The 21,424-nt window shown below is 47.6% G+C and overlaps 1 protein-coding gene across 8 annotated transcripts in view; it reads right to left on the bottom strand.

Annotated features, from left to right (window-relative positions):
• Positions 1–554: 554 nt before the first annotated feature.
• The window catches only part of cchcr1 (coiled-coil alpha-helical rod protein 1), a 46,597-nt gene continuing 25,727 nt past the window's right edge, over positions 555–21,424 (bottom strand). Inside the window, exons 5-18 of one of the 8 annotated variants that reach the window (XR_005129530.1) lie at positions 15,320–15,437; positions 14,824–14,934; positions 12,604–12,738; positions 10,818–10,928; positions 10,618–10,724; positions 10,042–10,154; positions 9,147–9,222; positions 8,655–8,776; positions 5,136–5,366; positions 4,944–5,045; positions 4,069–4,220; positions 1,731–1,857; positions 858–963; positions 615–708 (exon numbers count right to left, since the gene is read on the bottom strand). Coding sequence is in view for 7 of the 8 variants with exons in the window: in XM_037533752.1 (XP_037389649.1) it covers positions 602–708; positions 1,731–1,857; positions 4,069–4,220; positions 4,944–5,045; positions 5,136–5,366; positions 8,655–8,776; positions 9,147–9,222; positions 10,042–10,154; positions 10,618–10,724; positions 10,818–10,928; positions 12,604–12,738; positions 14,824–14,934; positions 15,320–15,437 (1,612 nt within the window). In the remaining variant the exon portion in view is untranslated. Of the gene's footprint in view, positions 964–1,730; positions 1,858–4,068; positions 4,221–4,943; positions 5,046–5,135; positions 5,367–8,654; positions 8,777–9,146; positions 9,223–10,041; positions 10,155–10,617; positions 10,725–10,817; positions 10,929–12,603; positions 12,739–14,823; positions 14,935–15,319; positions 15,438–21,424 lie in introns of all 8 variants that reach the window. The other 7 variants (XM_037533752.1, XM_037533754.1, XM_037533753.1 and 4 more) reach the window with 7 other exon arrangements.

The raw sequence follows: 21,424 nt of genomic DNA, 5'->3' as shown, positions 1-21,424 counted from the left end.
TTTACCAGTCATTTTCCCTATGTTCAAAGTCCCTACTCTAACCTCCACACTCCTGCCTTTCCTTCTCTCTCTCGCTGCCTTCTAACCCGCCTTCCTCCTCTCCTCTCTGATGGTCTTCAACCTACAGTAGTCCAATTTCCACCGGCACCCTGCTGGTCAACAGCACCGGAGGCGGTCGTTGTTAACCCGGGCCTCGACCGATCCGGTATGGCAATCATATTTGTGATCCGCATGATAGTTTAGCACAAGTTTTACGCCGGATGCCCTTCTTGTCGCAACCCTCACCATTTATCCGGGCTTGGCACCAGAAGCACACAAACTACACCCCTAATGGCCGGTTTACACCCCTAATGGCTGGTTTCTACTCTGATCTACTCTGATCTAATCTGATCTACTGTGTATGTGAATTCTGTGGTGTGATTCACTGATTTCTGAATGAATCATCCCAAAGATTCCTCCAAAACTGCGACACATGTAAATGGTAGAAAAGTGCTGAACAGAAAAAATAAGAAAACTAAGAGAAGAGAAGAAATACGAACGCAGGACTGAGAAGCTGAAATGAAAAATATTTTATTTTATTTATTTTTTAGTTTTACAGTGTTCACGGTGTGACGTCTCCCTGACCCTCCTCCTCTTCATCCTCCTCCTCCTCCGAGCTGCGGATGAGAGCGGAGCTGAGAGACCGCACCTCCCCCAACACACTCAGCACTGCACCCGACACACACACACACACACAGTGATTCACAAGGAAATGACTCACCTCACATCTCAACATCACTGACTTGAGTCAGATTCAGTGACTCAGAATCATTTTAAAACAGCACTGAATAGGTTCAAGTGTTCATGGATATTCTGACCTGCTTACACAGTAGTGACACCACAGCGGCCAGACCAGACCACTGCAGCGCTGTTTACATGGACCCTTAGAGCGGTGGTCCCAAACTCTTCACAATCCTGGACCCCCTGAGACATTAAAGGGTGATGTGTACTGTAAGATGCGGCTTTCACTGGGAGATGTTTTTCTTTTCTAACTCTACGTTTTAAACATCTCAGACGCTGCCGACTTGAACTCCACCGCCCCTCTGATCACCTTCCTGTGTTAATGTTGATGATGAAATATTACAGTGACGGTGGTGAATAATGAGGAGGCGGAGCTGAACGAGTGTCTATTAGGAGGAGGAACGTTAGTGCACTCGGCTAAAGAGTTTGGGAAATGGAGACTGAAACTGGGGAGAGGGACGCTCTGATAAACAGCAGGGGGAGCTCTGATAAACAGCAGGGGCGCTCCGATAAACAGCAGGGGGCGCTCCGATAAACAGCAGGGGGCGCTCCGATAAACAGCAGGGGGCGCTCCGATAAACAGCAGGGGGAGCTCCGATAAACAGCAGGGGGCGACTCTGATAAACAGCTGGGGGCGACTCTGATAAACAGCAGGGGCAGCTCCGATAAACAGCAGGGGGGAGGATTATTACACAGCGCCCTGCATGTCTCCCTCCACCATGAATGGAGATGAAATTCTCTAGTTCTCAGGCAGTGAATTCACAACCAGTTCATGTAGGAACTTTCTGTGAGGAGCTTTTAGAGGGGGACGTCTGGTTCCCATCACCACCACTGTGAACGGTTCTGACTCAGTAAGCTTATCTAGAACAGAGAACCACTCTGTACCCTTTAGTTATGTGTGAATTTTAAAAGTCAGTGGGGTTGTCCTTTAGACAGTATGAGTCTCTCACCCTCCTGCTGCTTGTTGTGTTGTTGTTGTTTGTGTTGTTCTTCCTCCTGCAATGCTGCTGGAATCCGTAGAGCTGCTCTCCTCATTCTCCTGTACTCACTCATCAGACCATGCTGCTGGACCAGCGCCTACAGACACACACACACACACGCACGCGCACACGGACACACACAGAAAAAGACAATGAATTTATTTGAACGGTGCTGTGTGAATGAGACGTGGTGAACGTGTGAACGGTGCTGTGTGAATGAGACGTGGTGAACGTGTGAACGGTGCTGTGTGAATGAGACGTGGTGAATGTGTGAATATGAGACGTGGTGAACGTGTGAACGGTGTTGTGTGAATATGAGACGTGGTGAACGTGTGAACGGTGCTGTGTGAATGAGACGTGGTGAATGTGTGAACAGTGCTGTGTGAATGAGACGTGGTGAACGCGTGAATATGAGACGTGGTGAACGTGTGAACGGTGCTGTGTGAATATGAGACGTGGTGAACGTATGAACGGTGCTGTGTGAATGAGACGTGGTGAACGTGTGAACGGTGCTGTGTGAATATGAGACGTGGTGAACGTGTGAACGGTGCTGTGTGAATATGAGACGTGGTGAACGTGTGAACGGTGCTGTGTGAATATGAGACGTGGTGAACGTGTGAATGGTGCTGTGTGAATGAGACGTGGTGAACGTGTGAACGGTGCTGTGTGAATATGAGACGTGGTGAACGTGTGAACGGTGCTGTGTGAATATGAGACGTGGTGAACGTGTGAACGGTGCTGTGTGAATATGAGACGTGGTGAACGTGTGAACGGTGCTGTGTGAATGAGACGTGGTGAACGTGTGAACGGTGCTGTGTGAATATGAGACGTGGTGAACGTGTGAACGGTGCTGTGTGAATATGAGACGTGGTGAACGTGTGAACGATGCTGTGTGAATATGAGACGTGGTGAACGTGTGAATGGTGCTTTGTGAATGAGACGTGGTGAACGTGTGAACGGTGCTTTGTGAATGAGACGTGTTGAACGTGTGAACGGTGCTGTTTGAATATGAGACGTGGTGAACGTGTGAATGGTGCTTTGTGAATGAGACGTGGTGAACGTGGTGAACGTGTGAATGGTGCTGTGTGAATATGAGACGTGGTGAACGTGTGAATGGTGCTTTGTGAATGAGACGTGGTGAACGTGTGAACGGTGCTGTGTGAATATGAGACGTGGTGAACGTGTGAACGGTGCTGTGTGAATATGAGACGTGGTGAACGTGTGAACGGTGCTGTGCGAATATGAGACGTGGTGAACGTGTGAATGGTGCTTTGTGAATGAGACGTGGTGAACGTGTGAACGGTGCTTTGTGAATGAGACGTGTTGAACGTGTGAACAGTGCTGTTTGAATATGAGACGTGGTGAACGTGTGAATGGTGCTTTGTGAATGAGACGTGGTGAACGTGGTGAACGTGTGAATGGTGCTGTGTGAATATGAGACGTGGTGAACGTGTGAATGGTGCTTTGTGAATGAGACGTGGTGAACGTGTGAACGGTGCTTTGTGAATGAGACGTGGTGAACGTGTGAACGGTGCTTTGTGAATGAGACGTGGTGAACGTGTGAACGGTGCTTTGTGAATGAGACGTGTTGAACGTGTGAACGGTGCTGTTTGAATATGAGACGTGGTGAACGTGTGAATGGTGCTTTGTGAATGAGACGTGGTGACCGTGGTGAACGTGTGAATGGTGCTGTGTGAATATGAGACGTGGTGAACGTGTGAATGGTGCTTTGTGAATGAGACGTGGTGAACGTGTGAACGGTGCTGTGTGAATGAGACGTGGTGAACGTGTGAACGGTGCTGTGTGAATGAGACGTGGTGAACGTGTGAACGGTGCTGTGTGAATGAGATGTGGTGAACGTGTGAACAGTGCTGTGTGAATGAGACGTGGTGAACGTGTGAACGGTGCTGTGTGAATGAGACGTGGTGAACGTGTGAACGGTGCTTTGTGAATGAGAGGTGGTGAACGTGTGAACGGTGCTGTGTGAATGAGACGTGGTGAACGTGTGAACGGTGCTGTTTGAATATGAGACGTGGTGAACGTGTGAACGGTGCTGTTTGAATATGAGACGTGGTGAACGTGTGAACGGTGCTGTTTGAATATGAGACGTGGTGAACGTGTGAACAGTGCTGTGTGAATGAGACGTGGTGAACGTGTGAACGGTGCTGTGTGAATGAGACGTGGTGAACGTGTGAACGGTGCTTTGTGAATGAGACGTGGTGAACGTGTGAACGGTGCTGTTTGAATATGAGACGTGGTGAACGTGTGAATGGTGCTTTGTGAATGAGACGTGCTCTCTGACTGTTACCAGCAGGACATTCCACTCTCTGTCCTTGTCCTTCAGCTGAGTGTGTAGCTGAGTGATGTGTGTGTGTGTGAGTTCTGATCGCGTTCGCTCGGCCTCTCTGTCCTGCTCTCGCTCTCTTGCCGCCGTCCTCTCCACCTGCCGGAGTGCAACCACTGCACGCGCACACACACACACACACACACACACACACACACACACACACACACACACACACACACACACACACACACACACACAGAGAGTCAGCTGTGCTGAGCGGGGCTCAGGGTCCAGGCTGTGCTGCCCCTCGGTCTCCTGATCTGTGATGTTCTCTCTGGCTGTGTTTGCATTGGATTTTCTCCACCTGGACTGAATGAATCCAGATTCCAGATGAAGACGGAGGCGTTTACGGTGTTTATGCTCAGAGAGAGAGTTCAGGTTCTGTTCCTGTGTTTTAAAATAACAGCAGACTCAGGAAAACGTGCTTCAAACGTCCTGATAGCTCCACTGATCATCGCGCCTGGACGGTTCGTTACCGAGCTGTACGGTCATCCATCCTGCGGACCTTCCTCTCCTCTCTGTCCAGTTTCTGCTCCGCCACGTTCAACGTTATAAACAGTCTCTATGACCAGAACATCCTTAAACTTCCTGATTGGGAAGGTAATCGGATTCAGAGCTTCACATAATATTACCGTTCAATCTAAGGGATTATCTGCAGGAATACGTCCATCAATCAGACAGGAACTGTGTCAGAACAGCCTCAAGCAGACCAGTGTGTTCCAGCTGAAGTTTACATGGACGAGTTTTGTTCTGACTGAGCTGTTAGTTGGATCATTAAGAGATTATCAGGGGCTGTAATCCTCCTCTAACACCCCCCAGGGTGTGTGTGTGTGTACCTGCTTTAGTGTGCTCTCTCCTCGCTGTGTTGAGCAGAGTCTCCATCTCTCTCAGCTGCTTATCACACACCCTCTCCATCTCAGACACCTTCTCCTGCATGACTACACAGACACAGACAAACACCTTGATTAGGCACACTGTGCTTGACTACGATACGGGCCCTTTAAACATCTACGCTGACGTTCTCTTACGACTCTGCCAGTGCTGCTGTATGCGATGGGGCTCAGTGCGGAGCTCCGTGATGGTCCCCTCCAGTTCCTCACAGTGCTGCTCTGCGCGATGGGCCTCAGTACGGAGCTCCGCAATGGTCTCCTCTCGTTCCTCACACTGTCTCTGAGCTTCTAAACGTCTCAGCTCACACTCATCCAGCTCTGCTCTGCTCCGTGACAGGGCCTGCGTAAGGAGGCCCACCTCCTTCTCTACTGTGCACACACACACACGCGCACACACAGGGTGAAATGGAACATGGACACGTAACGCAGTTAAACATGTTCCAGCCTGTGCATCTTCCCGTGTTCCCATAGCAATGTCATCTGCCAACTTTCACACCAGGTGGTCAGATGTTTCCCCAAATTACCCCTGAAGACGGTTATATAAAGAGTCCTTTATTATTTCAGTCTGCTCTTCATTATTAGATCAGACACACAACGCCAACCCTCCTAAACCTGAACACGGAGACAGAGTCAGAATCTCTCGTCTTTCTTCATCTCATTTCCTAAACTGATGAGAGAAAACCAGCAGGACGTGGATTAATCCGTGTGGGGCTTCGCAATGAGATGATCAATGATGTTATCGTGATAAACGTCACAGTAGTTTCTGCTCACATGGTGTTTTGATATGATGATTGATTGATTGGTGTTCATCGTCAGCGCTTGTAGAAACTGACCGACTGCACGATTCATTATAAAGACCGTAAAATTAGTCAGTTTAACTGCCAAACACTGAATATAAATCTCTGTGTTGACGTTTCTGTGTACTATCCAATCAGATGCCTGAATCCATAAATATACACTGCATTTCCAAAAGTATTCGGTCGCCTGGCTTCACACGCGTATGAACCTGAGTGACGTCCCATTCTTAGTCCATAGGGTTTAATATGATGTTGGCCCACCCTTTGCAGCTATAACAGCTTCAGCTCTTCTGGGAAGGCTTTCCACAAGGGTTAGGAGTGTTTATGGGAATTTTTGACCGTTCTTCCAGAAGCGCATTTGTGAGGTCAGACACTGACGTTGGACGAGAAGGCCTGGCTCACAGTCTCCGCTCTAATTCATCCCAAAGGTGTTCTATGGGGTTGAGGTCAGGACTCTGTGCAGGCCAGTCAAGTTCTTCCACGTCTTTATGGACCTGCTTTGTGCACTGGTGCACAGTCATGTTGGAGCAGGAAGGGGCCGTCCCCAAACTCATTTGAAGTCAAGAGTTTCTCCACCCTTGCAGAATACAGCTTGGGCGCAGCCACCCCGACCGCCCCTGAGTTGCTGGACAGTTGTCCAGAACCTCTTTGAGGCCGAAAGAGCCAATTGGTCCAATTAGTCCCTAAAGGCCTCTTTCTTCAGCTTGACGGCCTCCCTCACCACTGGTGTCCACCAGGATGTTCTTGGGTTACCAGGCACCCACAAGCTTTTGGCCACAGCTACAACATACGGTCTCAAGTCAGATGAAACGACAACAAAGTCGATCAAGGAGCTCTGGTACCATGTACACTGATGAACATCCTTGTGTCTGAACATGGTGTTTGTTATGGAGAATCCATGCCCGGCACAGAAGTCCAATAACAATTCACCATTCGGGTTTAGATCGGGCAGGCCGTTCTTCCCAATCACGCCTCTCCAGGTCTCCCAGTCATTGCCAACATGAGCATTGAAGTCTCCTAGTAAGACTGTGGGGTCTGAAGTTGGGACCCTTTCCAGAACCCCACCCACTCGCTCCAAGAAGGCTGAATACTCTGACCTGCTGTTTGGTCATAAACACAGACAACAGTCAAAGTTTTCCTCTCTGCGATTTTAATTCGATATTGAGGCGACCCTCTCGTCCACCGGGACAAAAGTGAATGGTCACCAGCCTGGGACTTGTGAGTATCCCCACACCCGCCTGACGCCCCTCACCCTGTGAAACCCCTGAGTAGGAGGGTATAGTAGTATAGTAAAGTGAGTATAGTAAAGTGGGAAAAGAGAAGATCTGAGGGTGAGGACTGCACAGTGCTGTAAAGCAAGAAGCTCAGTGGTGGTCAAACCGGTCCAGAAGGCTGGTGAGCAGCGGCACCAATCAAGGCAGAAGAGGCAACAGCATCAGGCGCACAGGATGGGCAGCTGATCAATTCGGCAGAGAAAGGAAAGAAAAAACACAGAGTCAGTTCTGTAGAGAGTGGCTGACCACAGAGTCAGTTCAGTAAAGAGTGGCTGACCACAGAGTCAGTTCTGTAAAGAGTGGCTGACCACAGAGTCAGTTCTGTAAAGAGTGGCTGACCACAGAGTCAGTTCTGTAAAGAGTGGCTGACCACAGAGTCAGTTCTGTAGAGAGTGACTGACCACAGAGTCAGTTCTGTAAAGAGTGGCTGACCACAGAGTCAGTTCTGTAAAGAGTGGCTGACCACAGAGTCAGTTCTGTAAAGAGTGGCTGACCACAGATTACAGTAAAACAGAGGAGCAGAGACTCCAGCAGGTCTAGACCTGACAGGGAGACTAATCACCAAAGACTCGACTGTACAAGTAAGTTTTTAGCCTAGACTTAAAGACTGAGGCTGAGTCTGAGTCCCGAACATTAACAGAAAGATTAACCAGTGCAGGGCTGATAAAACTGGGCTGATATGGTCGAACTTTCTGGTTCCTGTGAGACTCTGGCTGCAGCGTTCTGGACCAGCTGAAGCTTGTTGAAGCTTTTGCTGGGACATCCAGACAGCAGGACATTACAGTGTCCAGCCTTGAAGTAATAAAAGCATGAACTAGCTTTTCTGCATCCTGTAGAGATCATGCATTTCTTCATTTAGCAATATTGCGAAGATGCAGGACGGCTGTTCTAGTCATATTAGTTATATGTGTGTTGAAGGACAGATCAGCGTCTATCATGACACCAAGATTTTTAAACAGATGAGCTCGATGCAGCTGAGAGGTTGTTAAGTGTTGAGTTAGACAGTTTGTTTCTAGCTGCTTTTGGACCAAGAAGCAGGAGCTCTGTTTTATCTGAGTTAAGTAGCAGAAAATTACTCGACATCCAGTCTTTTATGTCTTTTACACAGTCCTCAATCTTACCAAGTCGGATTTTATCATCCTGTTCGCTTGATATATATAACTGAGTGTCATCGGCGTAGAAGTGGAAATTTATGCTGTGTTTACTGATAATGGTGCCTAATGGTAGCATATATATTGTGAATAATATAGGCCCTAAAACAGAGCCTTGTGGAACACCATACGTTACTTTTGCGAGGACGGACGATTCACCCTTTACATTAACGAACTGATAGTGATCAGTGAGGTAGGACCTGAACCAGGAAAGACCTGTTCCTGTTACCCCTACAAGGTTTTCTAGTCCATCTAGCAAAGACACATTTTCTTTTTGCCGTGGATTTGAGTCGCTTGCCACTGAATAAACAAACTAGTTAAACAGCTTCATGTTAAGTTTACTGAACCAGACTTTAGCTCCTCCCCTGCGAAGGAAGCGGCGCAACTTCAGAAAGAAAGGAGAAACCTCTGAAGTCTGGAGGGTCGAGTACTCACGCTGCTGCTGCAGGTCACTCAGAGCGTTCTGGATCAGTTGTGGAGTTCGCTTCAGTTCCTGGGTCAGCGCATCTCTCTCTGAGCTCAGCAGCGCCACCTCTGACTGCAGCCTCTCAATGCGGCTACAAACAGACAGACAGGTTTCAGACTCACAGGCGGTGCAGCAGTCCTGACAGTCACCTTCCACTGGTACCAATCTGAGTTCATCTCTAAGGACCAGCACGGTGCCAACCACAACACCCCACCACTCGGCGCGGTGCCAACCACAACACCCCACCACTCGGCGTGGTGCCAACCACAACACCCCACCACTCTGCGTGGTGCCAACTGTCCCACCACACCATTAAGCATGGTGCTAACCCCTTAACCCTAAACCCTAAACTCTAACCTCCTAACTCTAAACCCTAAACTTGATGCTCTCCTATGGCTCCGAGTCTCAGTGAGGTAATCAGTTTGTCAGTCAGTGAAGAGGTGCAGACCGATGTCTCTCACCTGTCTGAGGCTGCAGGGTCGGGGGGTCTGGAGGCCTGATGGGCTTTACGGAGAGCCTCTCTCCTCAACAGCAGACCTGCAGGAGAACACACAGACACACAGCCACACACACACACCGACACAAACACAAACATACAGACACACCCACAAACACAAAGACAACACACACAAAGACACCACACAAACACAGACCCACACACACAGACACTTATTAGTGTACTACACAGACACACACATCCTCCATTCAGGATACCAGGAGGAGCTGAAAATAAAGCCGCGTTGGGTCTCCGAGAGAGTCTGAGATTCTCCGCGAGAGTCGCCGCGAGTCTCTGTGAGAGTCGCAGTGAGAGTCTGAGAGTCGTGGTGAGTCTCCGTGAGAGTCGCCATGAGAGTCGTGGTGAGTCTCTGTGAGAGTTGGAGAGTCTCCGTGAGAGTCGCCGCGAGTCTCTGCGAGAGTCGCCGCGAGTCTCCGTGAGTCTCAGAGTCTACGTGAGAGTCTCAGTGAAAGTCTCGATGAGAGTCTCAGCGAACAGAAACCTGAGGCTTTCTGCACAGCCCTCATACCTTCTCACTCCGTCAGGACCGCCACCTCTGCTCTACTGGTGGTCCTCAAGCCAGACCTTCCTCATAAGCTTCCTTTTCCTTTGGCATTGTGGCTAAAAATGTCCCTCACAGTATAATTAATAGATGTGTTTATATACAGAAGAACACATTATCTATGGAGCTGAAACAGCTGCTCAGGGTTTAATACATCTCTCTCTCTCTGTCTCTGCCGTCAGTCCGCTACTGACCCTCCACCTGAACCTCCTCCTGATTTTTCCCCCTGACCCTCCACCTAAACTTCATCAATACTCAATCAATATGTACATTTACAGCTTGAGTGACGCTGACATACCATGTACAGTGTCGAGGCGTTTGGTGGCAAAGGAGAGTCTCTGAGCCAGACTGTCCATCCGACACTGAGCTGCGTCCATCTGACCTGCACACTGACCTACTGACTCGCTGACCCTGAGAGAGAAAGAGAGAGAGAGAGACCGAAAGATAGAGAGAGACAAAGACAGAGAGAAAAAGAGAGACAAAAGACAGAGAAAGAGACAGAGAGAGAGACAGAGAGAAAAACAAAGAGAAAGAAGAGAGACAAATAGTGAGAGATAGACAGAGACAGACAGAGATGTGTGTGAGTGCGTAAGTGTGAGAGCATGTGTGTGTGCGCGTGTGTGTGAGTGCGTAAGTGTGAGAGTGTGTGTGTGTGATTGTGAGTGCGTGTGAGAGTGTGTGCGCGCGCGCATGTGTGTGAGTGCGTAAGTGTGTGAGTGCGTCTGCGTGTGTGCATAAGTGTGAGTGCGTGTGTGATTGTGAGTGCGTAAGTGTGACAGTGTGTGTGTGTGATTGTGAGTGCGCATCTGAGTGCGTCTGCATGTCGGAGTGTGTAAGTGTTCATTGTCTGAGAGTGTGTGTATGTGTGTGTTACCTGTGTGCAGTATCAGTGATGGCGCTGAAGGATCTCTCTCGGTTCTCCTTCTGTTCTTTTAGTTTTGTGTTCTCCTCCACAGCACAGCTCAACTGCTCCTGCAGCTCCTACACACACACACACACACACACACACAGCTAACGTCAAAAAGGTGGGGGGACACTCAACCCCAACCCCACCCCTCCGTGTGCAGTGTGTACCTGAGTGTGTAGGTTCTGCAGCTCCAGCTGGGCTGTTCTGTCCCGAAGGTTGTGCTGCACAACGCTGAGCTGAGACTGCAGCTTCTGAACGTCCAGCTGAAGATCACAGACCTGCATACACACACAGGACCTCAGTCACCAGCTGGTGAGTAAAGGACCTTCATCAGGACTGGACTGGACTGGACTATCACAGGAACAGACATCCCGATCCCATCCAAAGGAAGGTGAATTTTAATGGTTCAAGTATCAAGTATGCATGTAAAAAAATAAGGTAAAAGTTAAAAAAACGGTCTACATACCACAAAAAAGCGTTCTGCTATCAGGACATCATGTTTGTTACAACAGAATCCTTTATAAAAAGGTTCTATACAGAATCATCTACACATTCTTCATCAATCACTTTCACGATGCAAAGAACCATTTAACCAGGCGCAAGGATCTGTAAGTATTCATGGTTCTATATAGAACCATGTGCTTAATTAAGAAACCTGAAAGAAATGCATCATGCAGCTAAGATTTCTCGGCGTGTAGGTCAGTGTGGTACCGTGTCGTGTAGCTGGGATTTCTCGGCGTGTAGGTCAGTGCGGTACCGTGTCGTGTAGCTGGGATTTCTCGGCGTGTAGGTCAGTGCGGTACCGTGTCGTGTAGCTGGGATTTCTCGGCGTGTAGGTCAGTGCGGTACCGTGTCGTGTAGCTGGGATTTCTCGGCGTGTAGGTCAGTGCGGTTCCGTGTCGTGTAGCTGGGATTTCTCTGAGCGTAGGTCAGTGCGGTACCGTGTCGTGTAGCTGGGATTTCTCTGAGTGTAGGTCAGTGCGGTACCGTGTCGTGTAGCTGGGATTTCTCGGCGTGTAGGTCAGTGCGGTACCGTGTCGTGTAGCTGGGATTTCTCTGAGTGTAGGTCAGTGCGGTTCCGTGTCGTGTAGCTGGGATTTCTCAGCGTGTAGGTCAGTGCGGTACCGTGTCGTGTAGCTGGAATTTCTCAGCGTGTAGGTCAGTGCGGTACCGTGTCGTGTAGCTGGGATTTCTCGGCGTGTAGGTCAGTGCGGTACCGTGTCGTGTAGCTGGGATTTCTCGGCGTGTAGGTCAGTGCGGTACCGTGTCGTGTAGCTGGGATTTCTCTGAGTGTAGGTCAGTGCGGTACCGTGTCGTGTAGCTGAGATTTCTCTGAGTGTAGGTCAGTGCGGTACCGTGTCGTGTAGCTGGGATTTCTCTGAGTGTAGGTCAGTGCGGTACCGTGTCGTGTAGCTGGGATTTCTCTGAGTGTAGGTCAGTGCGGTACCGTGTCGTGTAGCTGGGATTTCTCGGCGTGTAGGTCAGTGCGGTACCGTGTCGTGTAGCTGGGATTTCTCAGCGTGTAGGTCAGTGCGGTTCCGTGTCGTGTAGCTGGGATTTCTCGGAGTGTAGGTCAGTGCGGTACCGTGTCGTGTAGCTGGGATTTCTCTGAGTGTAGGTCAGTGCGGTACCGTGTCGTGTAGCTGGGATTTCTCGGCGTGTAGGTCAGTGCGGTACCGTGTCGTGTAGCTGGGATTTCTCTGAGTGTAGGTCAGTGCGGTACCGTGTCGTGTAGCTGGGATTTCTCGGCGTGTAGGTCAGTGCGGTACCGTGTCGTGTAGCTGGGATTTCTCTGAGTGTAGGTCATTGCGGTACCGTGTCGTGTAGCTGGGATTTCTCGGCGTGTAGGTCAGTGCGGTACCGTGTCGTGTAGCTGGGATTTCTCTGAGTGTAGGTCAGTGCGGTACCGTGTCGTGTAGCTGGGATTTCTCGGCGTGTAGGTCAGTGCGGTACCGTGTCGTGTAGCTGAGATTTCTCGGTGTGTAGTTGTAAATCTCTGGATTGTAGCTGAACGAGCAGAATGAAGACTTTCTCTCTCCACAAACTCAGCAGTCGGCCGGCCGCACCGTCCTTCTGGAGAGGATCACACTGTACAGGCACATCATCATCATCAACTGAAATTACATTATTATATGTGTGTGTGTTTTTGTGTGTGAAAGTGAGTGTATCAATGTGTTTGTGTGTGTGAGTGCACGTGAGTGTGTATTGTGCTGTGTGTGCGGATTTTGTGAGTATCCTGTGTGTGTGTATTGTGTGTGCGCGCAAGTGTGTATTGTGTGTGCGTGTGTGAGTGTGTGTAGCGTGTGTCAGTGTGTATTGCGTGTGTGAGTGTGTATATTGTGTGAGTGTGTATATTGTGTGTGTGTGTGTTGTGTGTGAGTATTGTGTGTGAGTGAGTCTGTGTATTGCGTGTGTGTGTATTGCGTGTGTGTGTATTGCGTGTGTGAGTGTGTATATTGTGTGAGTGTGAGCATGTATTGTGTGAGTGTGTGTGTGTCTGTATTGTGTGTGAGTCTGTATTGCGTGTGAGTGAGTCTGTGTATAGCGTGTGTGTGTATAGCGTGTGTGAGTGTGTGTGTATTGTGTGTATATTGTGTGTGAGTGTGTGTGTATTGTGTGTATATTGTTTGTATATTGTGTGAGGGTGTGTGTATTGTTTCAGTGTGTGTGTGAGAGTAAGTGAGCGAGTTTGTGTGTATTGTGTGTGTGAGCATGTATTGTGAGTGTGTATTGCGTGTGAGTGTGCATTGTGCGAGTGTGTGTGTGTGAGTATTGTGTGGGTTGTGTGTGTATTGTGTGTGAGTGAGTGTGTGTGTGTGTTGTGTGCGTGTGAGTATTGTGCGAGTGAGTGTGAGTATTGTGTGTGTGTGAGAGTGAGTATTGTGTGTGAGAGTGAGTATTCTGTGTGTGAGAGTATTCTGTGTGTAAGAGTGAGAGAGTGAGTATTGCGTGTGTGTGAGAGAGTGAGTTGTGAGAGTATTGTGTGTGTGTGAGAGTATTGTGTGTGAGTGATTGTGAGAGGATTGTGTGTGAGTCTGTGTTAGTGTGTGAGAGTGAGTATTGTGTGTGTGAGTGAGTATTGTGTGTTAGTGTGAGGGAGTATTGTGTGTGTGTGTGAGTGTGTGAGAGTTAGTATTGTGTGTGTGAGATTGAGTATTGTGTGTGATAGTGTGTGTTAGTGTGAGTATTGTGTGTATGTGTGTGAGTATTGTGTGTCTGTGTGACAGTTAGTATTGTGTGTGTATGTGTGTGAGTGTGTGAGTATTGTGTATGTGTGTGAGTATTGTGTGTGTGTGATAGTATTGTGTATGTGTGAGTATTGTGTGTGTGTGAGACAGTTAGTATTGTGTGTGTGTGAGTACTGTGTGTGTGAGACAGTTAGTATTGTGTGTGTGAGTATTGTGTGTGAGTATTGTGTGTGTGTATTGTGTGTGAGTATTGTCTGTGTGATAGTATTGTCTGTGTGATAGTATTGTGTGTGTGTGTGATAGTATTGTGTGTGTTTGTGTGAGACAGTATTGTGTGTGTTAGTGTGTTAGTGAGTATTGTGTGAGTATTGTGTGTGTGAGACAGTTAGTATTGTGTGTGTGAGTGAGTATTTTGTATGTGTGTGTGAGTATTGTGTGTGTGTGAGTATTGTGTGTGTGTGTGTGTGTGTGACAGTTAGTATTTTGTGTGTGTGTGAGTATTGTCTGTGTGTGACAGTATTGTGTGTGTTTGTGTGTGACAGTATTGTGTGTGTGAATATTGTGTGTGTGTGTGTGTGTGTGTGTATTGTCTGTGTGTGACAGTATTGTGTGTGTTTGTGAGACAGTTAGTATTGTGTGTGAGTAGTGTGTTAGTGTGTGTGTGTGTGTGTGTGACAGTTAGTATTGTGTGTTAGTGTGTGTGACAGTATTGTGTGTGACAGTATTGTGTGTGTGTGAGACAGTTAGTATTGTGTGTGTGAGTATTGTGTGTTAGTGTGTGTGACAGTATTGTGTGTGTGTGTGTGTGTGACAGTATTGTGTGTGAGTATTGTGTGTTAGTGTGTGTGTGTGACAGTTAGTATTGTGTGTGTGAGTATTGTGTGCTAGTGTGTGTGACAGTATTGTGTGTGTGTGTGTCTGTGTGTGTGTGTGTGTGTGTGTGTGTGAGACAGTTAGTATTGTGTGTGTTTGTGTGTGCTCTGACCTCGTCTCTCAGTTCTCTCTCCTGTAAAGCCAGGATGTCGCTGGCAGCCTGAACTCGAACTTTCAGCAGCTCCACAGACACACAGAGGGCTTCATTCTCCTTCTGCAGCTTCTACACACACACAATATAATCACACACACACACAGAGAGAGGGCTTCATTCTCCTTCTGCAGCTTCTACACACACACACACACACACAATATAATCACACACACACACACACACACACACACAGAGGGCTTCATTCTCCTTCTGCAGCTTCTACACACACACACACACAGACACACACACACACAATATAATCAGACACACACACACACACACACACAATATAATCACAGACACACACCCAGACACACACACAGAGTGTAATTTCACTCTGAACTGGTCTGTTGTGTCTCCAGGTCAGCACAGGAACGGTCTGTACAGGGACAGTCTGAGGTCACTGTCTCTGCTGGACCGTCAGAGGGACATTGAGAGAATAAACACACGGTACCTGAATGAGTGTGTGTTGCTGCTGCTGCTGCTGCTCTTCGTCTCCACAGTGGGTCCCAATGTAGCTACGCAGTTTCTGCAGAGTGTCTGTCTGTTCAGCTATTACACTGTTCTGAGTGCTGCACGCGCACACACACACACAATAAAATCAGATACACAATACACACACACACACACAATATAATCAGATACACAATACACACACACACACACACACACACACACAATATAATCAGATACACAATACACACACACACACAATATAATCAGATACACAATACACACACAGATACACAATATAATCAGATACACAATACACACACACACAATATAATCAGATACACAATACACACACACACACACACACACACACACAATAAAATCAGATACACAATACACACACACACACAATATAATCAGATACACAATACACACACACACACACACACACACAATATAATCAGATACACAATACACACACACACAATATAATCAGATACACAATACACACACACACACAGATACACAATATAATCAGATACACAATACACACACACACACAATAAAATCAGATACACAATACACACACACACACACACAATATAATCAGATACACAATACACACACACACACACACAAAATATAATCAGATACACAATACACACACACACAATATAATCAGATACACAATACACACACACACACACACACAATATAATCAGATACACAATACACACACACACACAATATAATCAGATACACAATACACACACACACACACACACAATAAAATCAGATACACAATACACACACACACACACAATATAATCAGATACACAATACACACACACACACACACACACAATATAATCAGATACACAATACACACACACACAATATAATCAGATACACAATACACACACACACACAGATACACAATATAATCAGATACACAATACACACACACACACACAATATAATCAGATACACAACACACACACACACACATAATATAATCAGATACACAACACACACACACACAATATAATCAGATACACAATACACACACACACATAATATAATCAGATACACAACACACACACACACACAATATAATCAGATACACAATACACACACAGATACACAATATAATCAGATACACAACACACACACAGATACACAATATAATCAGATACACAATACACACACACAGAGATACACAATATAATCAGATACACAATACACACACACAGATACACAATATAATCAGATACACAATACACACACACAGATACACAATATAATCAGATACACAACACACACACACATAATATAATCAGATACACAACACACACACACACACAATATAATCACATACACAATATACACACACAATATAATCAGATACACAATACACACACACAGATACACAATATAATCAGATGCACAATACACACACACACACACTGAGTAAACTGAGACGCTGGTGCTGTCGTCCCGCTGCTCGCACACGGTCACTCAGGTTTGAGGACGGTGGAGCGGACAGACTGTCTCAGAGTGCTGCCGTGTCTGTGTGTCCTTCTGGTTCTCTCCTGTTAGTTAAGCTGTCATAGTCAGATCTGCCGGAGTCGTTAGCCACACTCTGGAAATGTTTACATCCCCTGTTTATGTACAAACAGATAGAATAAAACTAATTCCCTCTCCCTGCTTTCTTTCCAACCACCCACATGTCCGGCCGGACACTGAAGGACGACTGACTGCTGAGCCCTCCTGCTACCCACTTCAGACCAGCTGCCTACGCCCAGCTACCACCACCTGCCTTGGACGAGCTGCCCACCCTACACGGATGTTCTCATGGACTCCTAGTTATTCCTAATACCAATACTACTACTGCTTCTTTTGGCCTACATCCATAAACCTTCTCTGAGGTCTACCTCTTCTCCTTCTACCCGGCAGCTCCATCTCCAACATTCTTTGCCCAATATATCCACTATTCCTCCTCAACACATGTCCAAACCATCTCAACCTGGCCTCTCTGGCTTTATTTCCAAACTGCTCCACCTTCACTGTTCCTCTGATCTGCTCATTCTAATCTTGTCCATCCTTGCCACTCCCAACGAAAATCTCAGCATCTTCATCTCCGCCACTTCCAGCTCAGCCTCCTGTCTTTTAGACAGAGCCACAGTCTCCAAACCAAACATCATAGCAGGACGCACTGCTGTCTTGTAGACCTTCCCTTTCACTCTTGCTGCTATCCTTCTGTCACACATCAGCCCTGACACCCGTCTCCACCCACTCCATCCTGCCTGCACCCTCTTCTTTACCTCTTTTCTACACTGTCCATTGCTCTGGATGGTTGACCCAAGATATTTGAAGTCATCCACCTTTACGACCTCTGCTCCTTGCATCTTCCTTGCGTCTTGTCTCTACTGACCTTCATTCCTCTGCTCTCCAGTGCAAACCTCCACCTCTCCAGATTCTCTTCCACCTGCTCTCTACTCTCACCACAGATTACAATGTCATCTGCAAACATCATGGTCCATGGAGCCTCCTGCCTGACCTCATCTGTCAACCTGTCCATCACCATTGCAAACAAGAAGGGGCTCAAAGCTGATCCCTGATGTAGCCCCACCTTCACCTTGAAACCATTTGTCACTCCAACTGCACACCTCACCACTGTCTCACTATCCTCATGCATGTCCTGCACCACCCTAACATACTTTTCAGCTACACCTGGCTTCCTCATACAGTACCACAGTTCCTCTCTTGGCACCCTATCATATGCCTTCTCTAGATCCACAAAGACACAATGCAGCTCCTTCTGACCTTCTCTGTACTTCTCTACCAACACTCTCAACGCAAACATTGCATCTGTGGTGCTCTTTCTGGGCATGAAACCAAACTGCTGCTCACTGATCTGGACCTCTCGCCTTCGCCTTGCTTCAACAACTCTTTCCCATACCTTCATGGTGTGGCTCATCAACTTTATACCTCTGTAGTTACTGCAGCTCTGCACATCACCCTTGTTCTTAAAAATGGGGACCAGTCCACTGCCTCTCCACTCATCAGGCATCCTCTCACTCTCCGGGATTTTGTTAAACAACCTGGTTAAAAAGTCCACTGCCTTCTCTCCTAAACATCTCCATACCTCCACAGGTCTGTCATCTGGACCAACTGCCTTTCCATTCTTCATCCTTTTTAAATCTGCCCTCACTTCCACCTTACTAATTCTCTGCACTTCCTGATCCTGATCTCTCCCCCCGTTGTCCTCCTCTCTCTCTCTCGTTTTCCTCATTCATTAGTTCTTCAAAATACTCCTTCCATCTACTCAACACTCTCTGTTCACTCACTAGTACATTTCCCTCTCTATCCTTTATCAGCCTAACCTGCTGTACATCCTTTCCAGCTCTATCTCTATGTTTAGCCAAACGATACAAGTCCTTTACTCCTTCTTTACTGTCCAGCCTCTCATACAGCTCATCACAGGCCTGAGCCTTTGCCTTTGTCACCATTCCTTTCGCTATGCGACTAGCCTCACAGCACTCCTGCCTACTTCCTTCATCTTTCTATTACTATTACCAAAACTACAGCTATTAATATTAGTATAATAACTCTTCTAGGTAGTCTGACGAGAGGAGGATGGGTCCCCTCTGGCGAGCCTGGTTCCTCCCAAGGTTTCTTCCTCAGCTCTGAGGGAGTTTTTCCTTGACACCGCCCCCCCTGGCTTGCTCACCGTGGGGGTTTTTACATTCTTGTTAATATTCTGTCTTTTCTGGAATTCTGTGAAGCTGCTTTGTAACATTCTCCCCTCTCCCCTTCCTGGATCAGAGTCTAGTCATGGCGGAAGGGCTTGTGTGGTATAGGGATCTTCAGAGCTAAGTCGTCGGGAGCAATATGCTCCTGGTAGGGTCTCCCAGGGCGAACAGGTCTGGAGTGAAGACCCAGACTAACACGATCCAAAGTTCCCCATGCATATCATGCACAAAAAATCGTGTACCCTGCCCAGGGAAAGGGTCACCGGGACCTACCCCTGGAGCCAGGCCTGGAGGTAGTGTTCCACGGCGAGCACCTGGTGGCCGGGCAGCCCACGTAATCCGGTTGGGCTCAGCCTGAAGAGACAACGTGGGGAGGTCATGTGGGCCCACCAAACGCAATGTCCAGCATGGGGGAGCGGTGCAGTGCCATATTGGCAGTGGGAGATTGCAAGGAGGCCCTAGGTGGCCGAGATATAGTTGGGCTCACCTCCACCCACAGTGTCGGCTCTGGTACCAAACTCCTGGATAGGGTTGGTCTCTCTCCTACTCAGGGGTTGCACAGGGTGAGGGGTGCTGGGCGGGTGTGGGGATACTCACAAGGTGACCTTGCAGTTGGAGTTTGTCCCGGTGGATGAGAGGGTCACCTCAATGCGAATTAAAATTGCAGAGAGGAAAACTGACTGTTGTCTGTGTTTATGCACCAAACAACAGGTCAGAGTATTCGGCCTTCTTGGAGCGAGTGGGCGGGGTTCTGGAAAGGGTCCCGCCTACAGACTCCATAGTCCTACTGGGAGACTTCAATGCTCACGTTGGCAATGACTGGAAGACCTGGTGAGGCGTGATTGGGAAGAACGGCCTGCCCGATCTAAACCCGAATGGGGAATTGTTATTGGACTTCTGTGCCAGGCATGGACTGTCCATAACGAACACCAAGACACCAAGTTTGAACACAAGGATGTTCATAAGTGTACATTATTCTAGAGCTCCTTGAGTCAAAGGTCAATGATCGACTTTGTTGTCATTTCATCTGAATTGGGACCGTATGTTCTGAACACTAGGGTGAAGAGAGGTGCTGAGTTGTCATCTGATCATCTGGTGGTGAGTTGGATCAGATGGCAGGGAAGGCCCAAGCGAATAGTGAGGGTGTGCTGGGAACGACTTTCAGAGGCCCCTGTTCGGAATGATTTCAACTCCTTGAGCTTTTCTCACGTCCCAGAGGAGGTAGGAGACATGGAGTCTGAATGGACCTTATTCAAAACCTCCATTGTGGAGGCTGCCAAGCATAGCTGTGGGCAAAAGCTTGTGGGTGCCTGTCGGGGTGGTAACCCAAGAACCTCCTGCTGGACACCAGTGGTGAGGGAGGCCATCAAGCTGAAGAAAGAGGCCTTTAGGGACTGGTTGGCCTGGAAGACTCCCGATTGAACAGATAGGTACCAACAGGCTAAAAAGTTGGTAGCTGAAATGGTGGCAGAAGCAAAATCTAGGGCATGGGAGGAGTATGGTGAGGCCTTGGAAAAAGACTTTCGTTCGGCGTCAAAGAGGTTCTGGACAACTGTCCACAGGCCACAGGTGGCCTGCACAGAGTCCTGACCTCAACCCCATAGAACACCTTTGGGATGAATTAGAGCGGAGACTGTGAGCCAGGCCTTCTCGTCCAACATCAGCGTCTGACCTCACAAATGCTCTTCTGGAAGAACGGTCAAAAATTCCCATAGACACTCCTAACCCTTGTGGAAAGCCTTCCCAGAAGAGCTGAAGCTGTTATAGCTGCAAAGGGTGGGCCAACATCATATTAAACCCTATGGACTAAGAATGGGATTCACTCAAGTTCATACGCGTGTGGATGACCGAAAACTTTTGGAAGTGTAATTATATATATATATATATATATATATATATATATATATATATATATATATATATATATATATATATAAAATCCGCTTTATACACCTGTGGCCATGGAAGTGACTGGAACACCTGAATTCAATGGATTTGGATGGGGGAGTGAAAACTTCTGGAAATATAGTGTATTTACACACACACACTTTTTGAAAAAGATGGCTCTTCAAAGGTTCCTTAGCAAAGACAATGGTTTGGAATGCGCAAAGAACCCTGTGCATGATAAAATGGTTCCTTGTATGGAGAAAGGGTTCTTCAGACTGATGGAGAACATCCTGTAGACACATCTGTAAAGCACCACAAAGGGTTCTGATACTGTTACAATGTCAAGCTTAAAGCCTTTTTGGTGCTACATAGAACCCTTTTCAAAAAGTTTCAAAATAGAACCATCCACATTCTCCATCAGACTGCAGAACCATTTCACCCTGCAAATGGATCTTAGTGCTCAT

This window comes from Pygocentrus nattereri, chromosome 23 (genome assembly GCF_015220715.1).
Source record: "Pygocentrus nattereri isolate fPygNat1 chromosome 23, fPygNat1.pri, whole genome shotgun sequence".
Lineage (NCBI taxonomy): Eukaryota > Metazoa > Chordata > Actinopteri > Characiformes > Serrasalmidae > Pygocentrus > Pygocentrus nattereri.
This window is presented reverse-complemented; position numbering and strand designations above follow the sequence as displayed.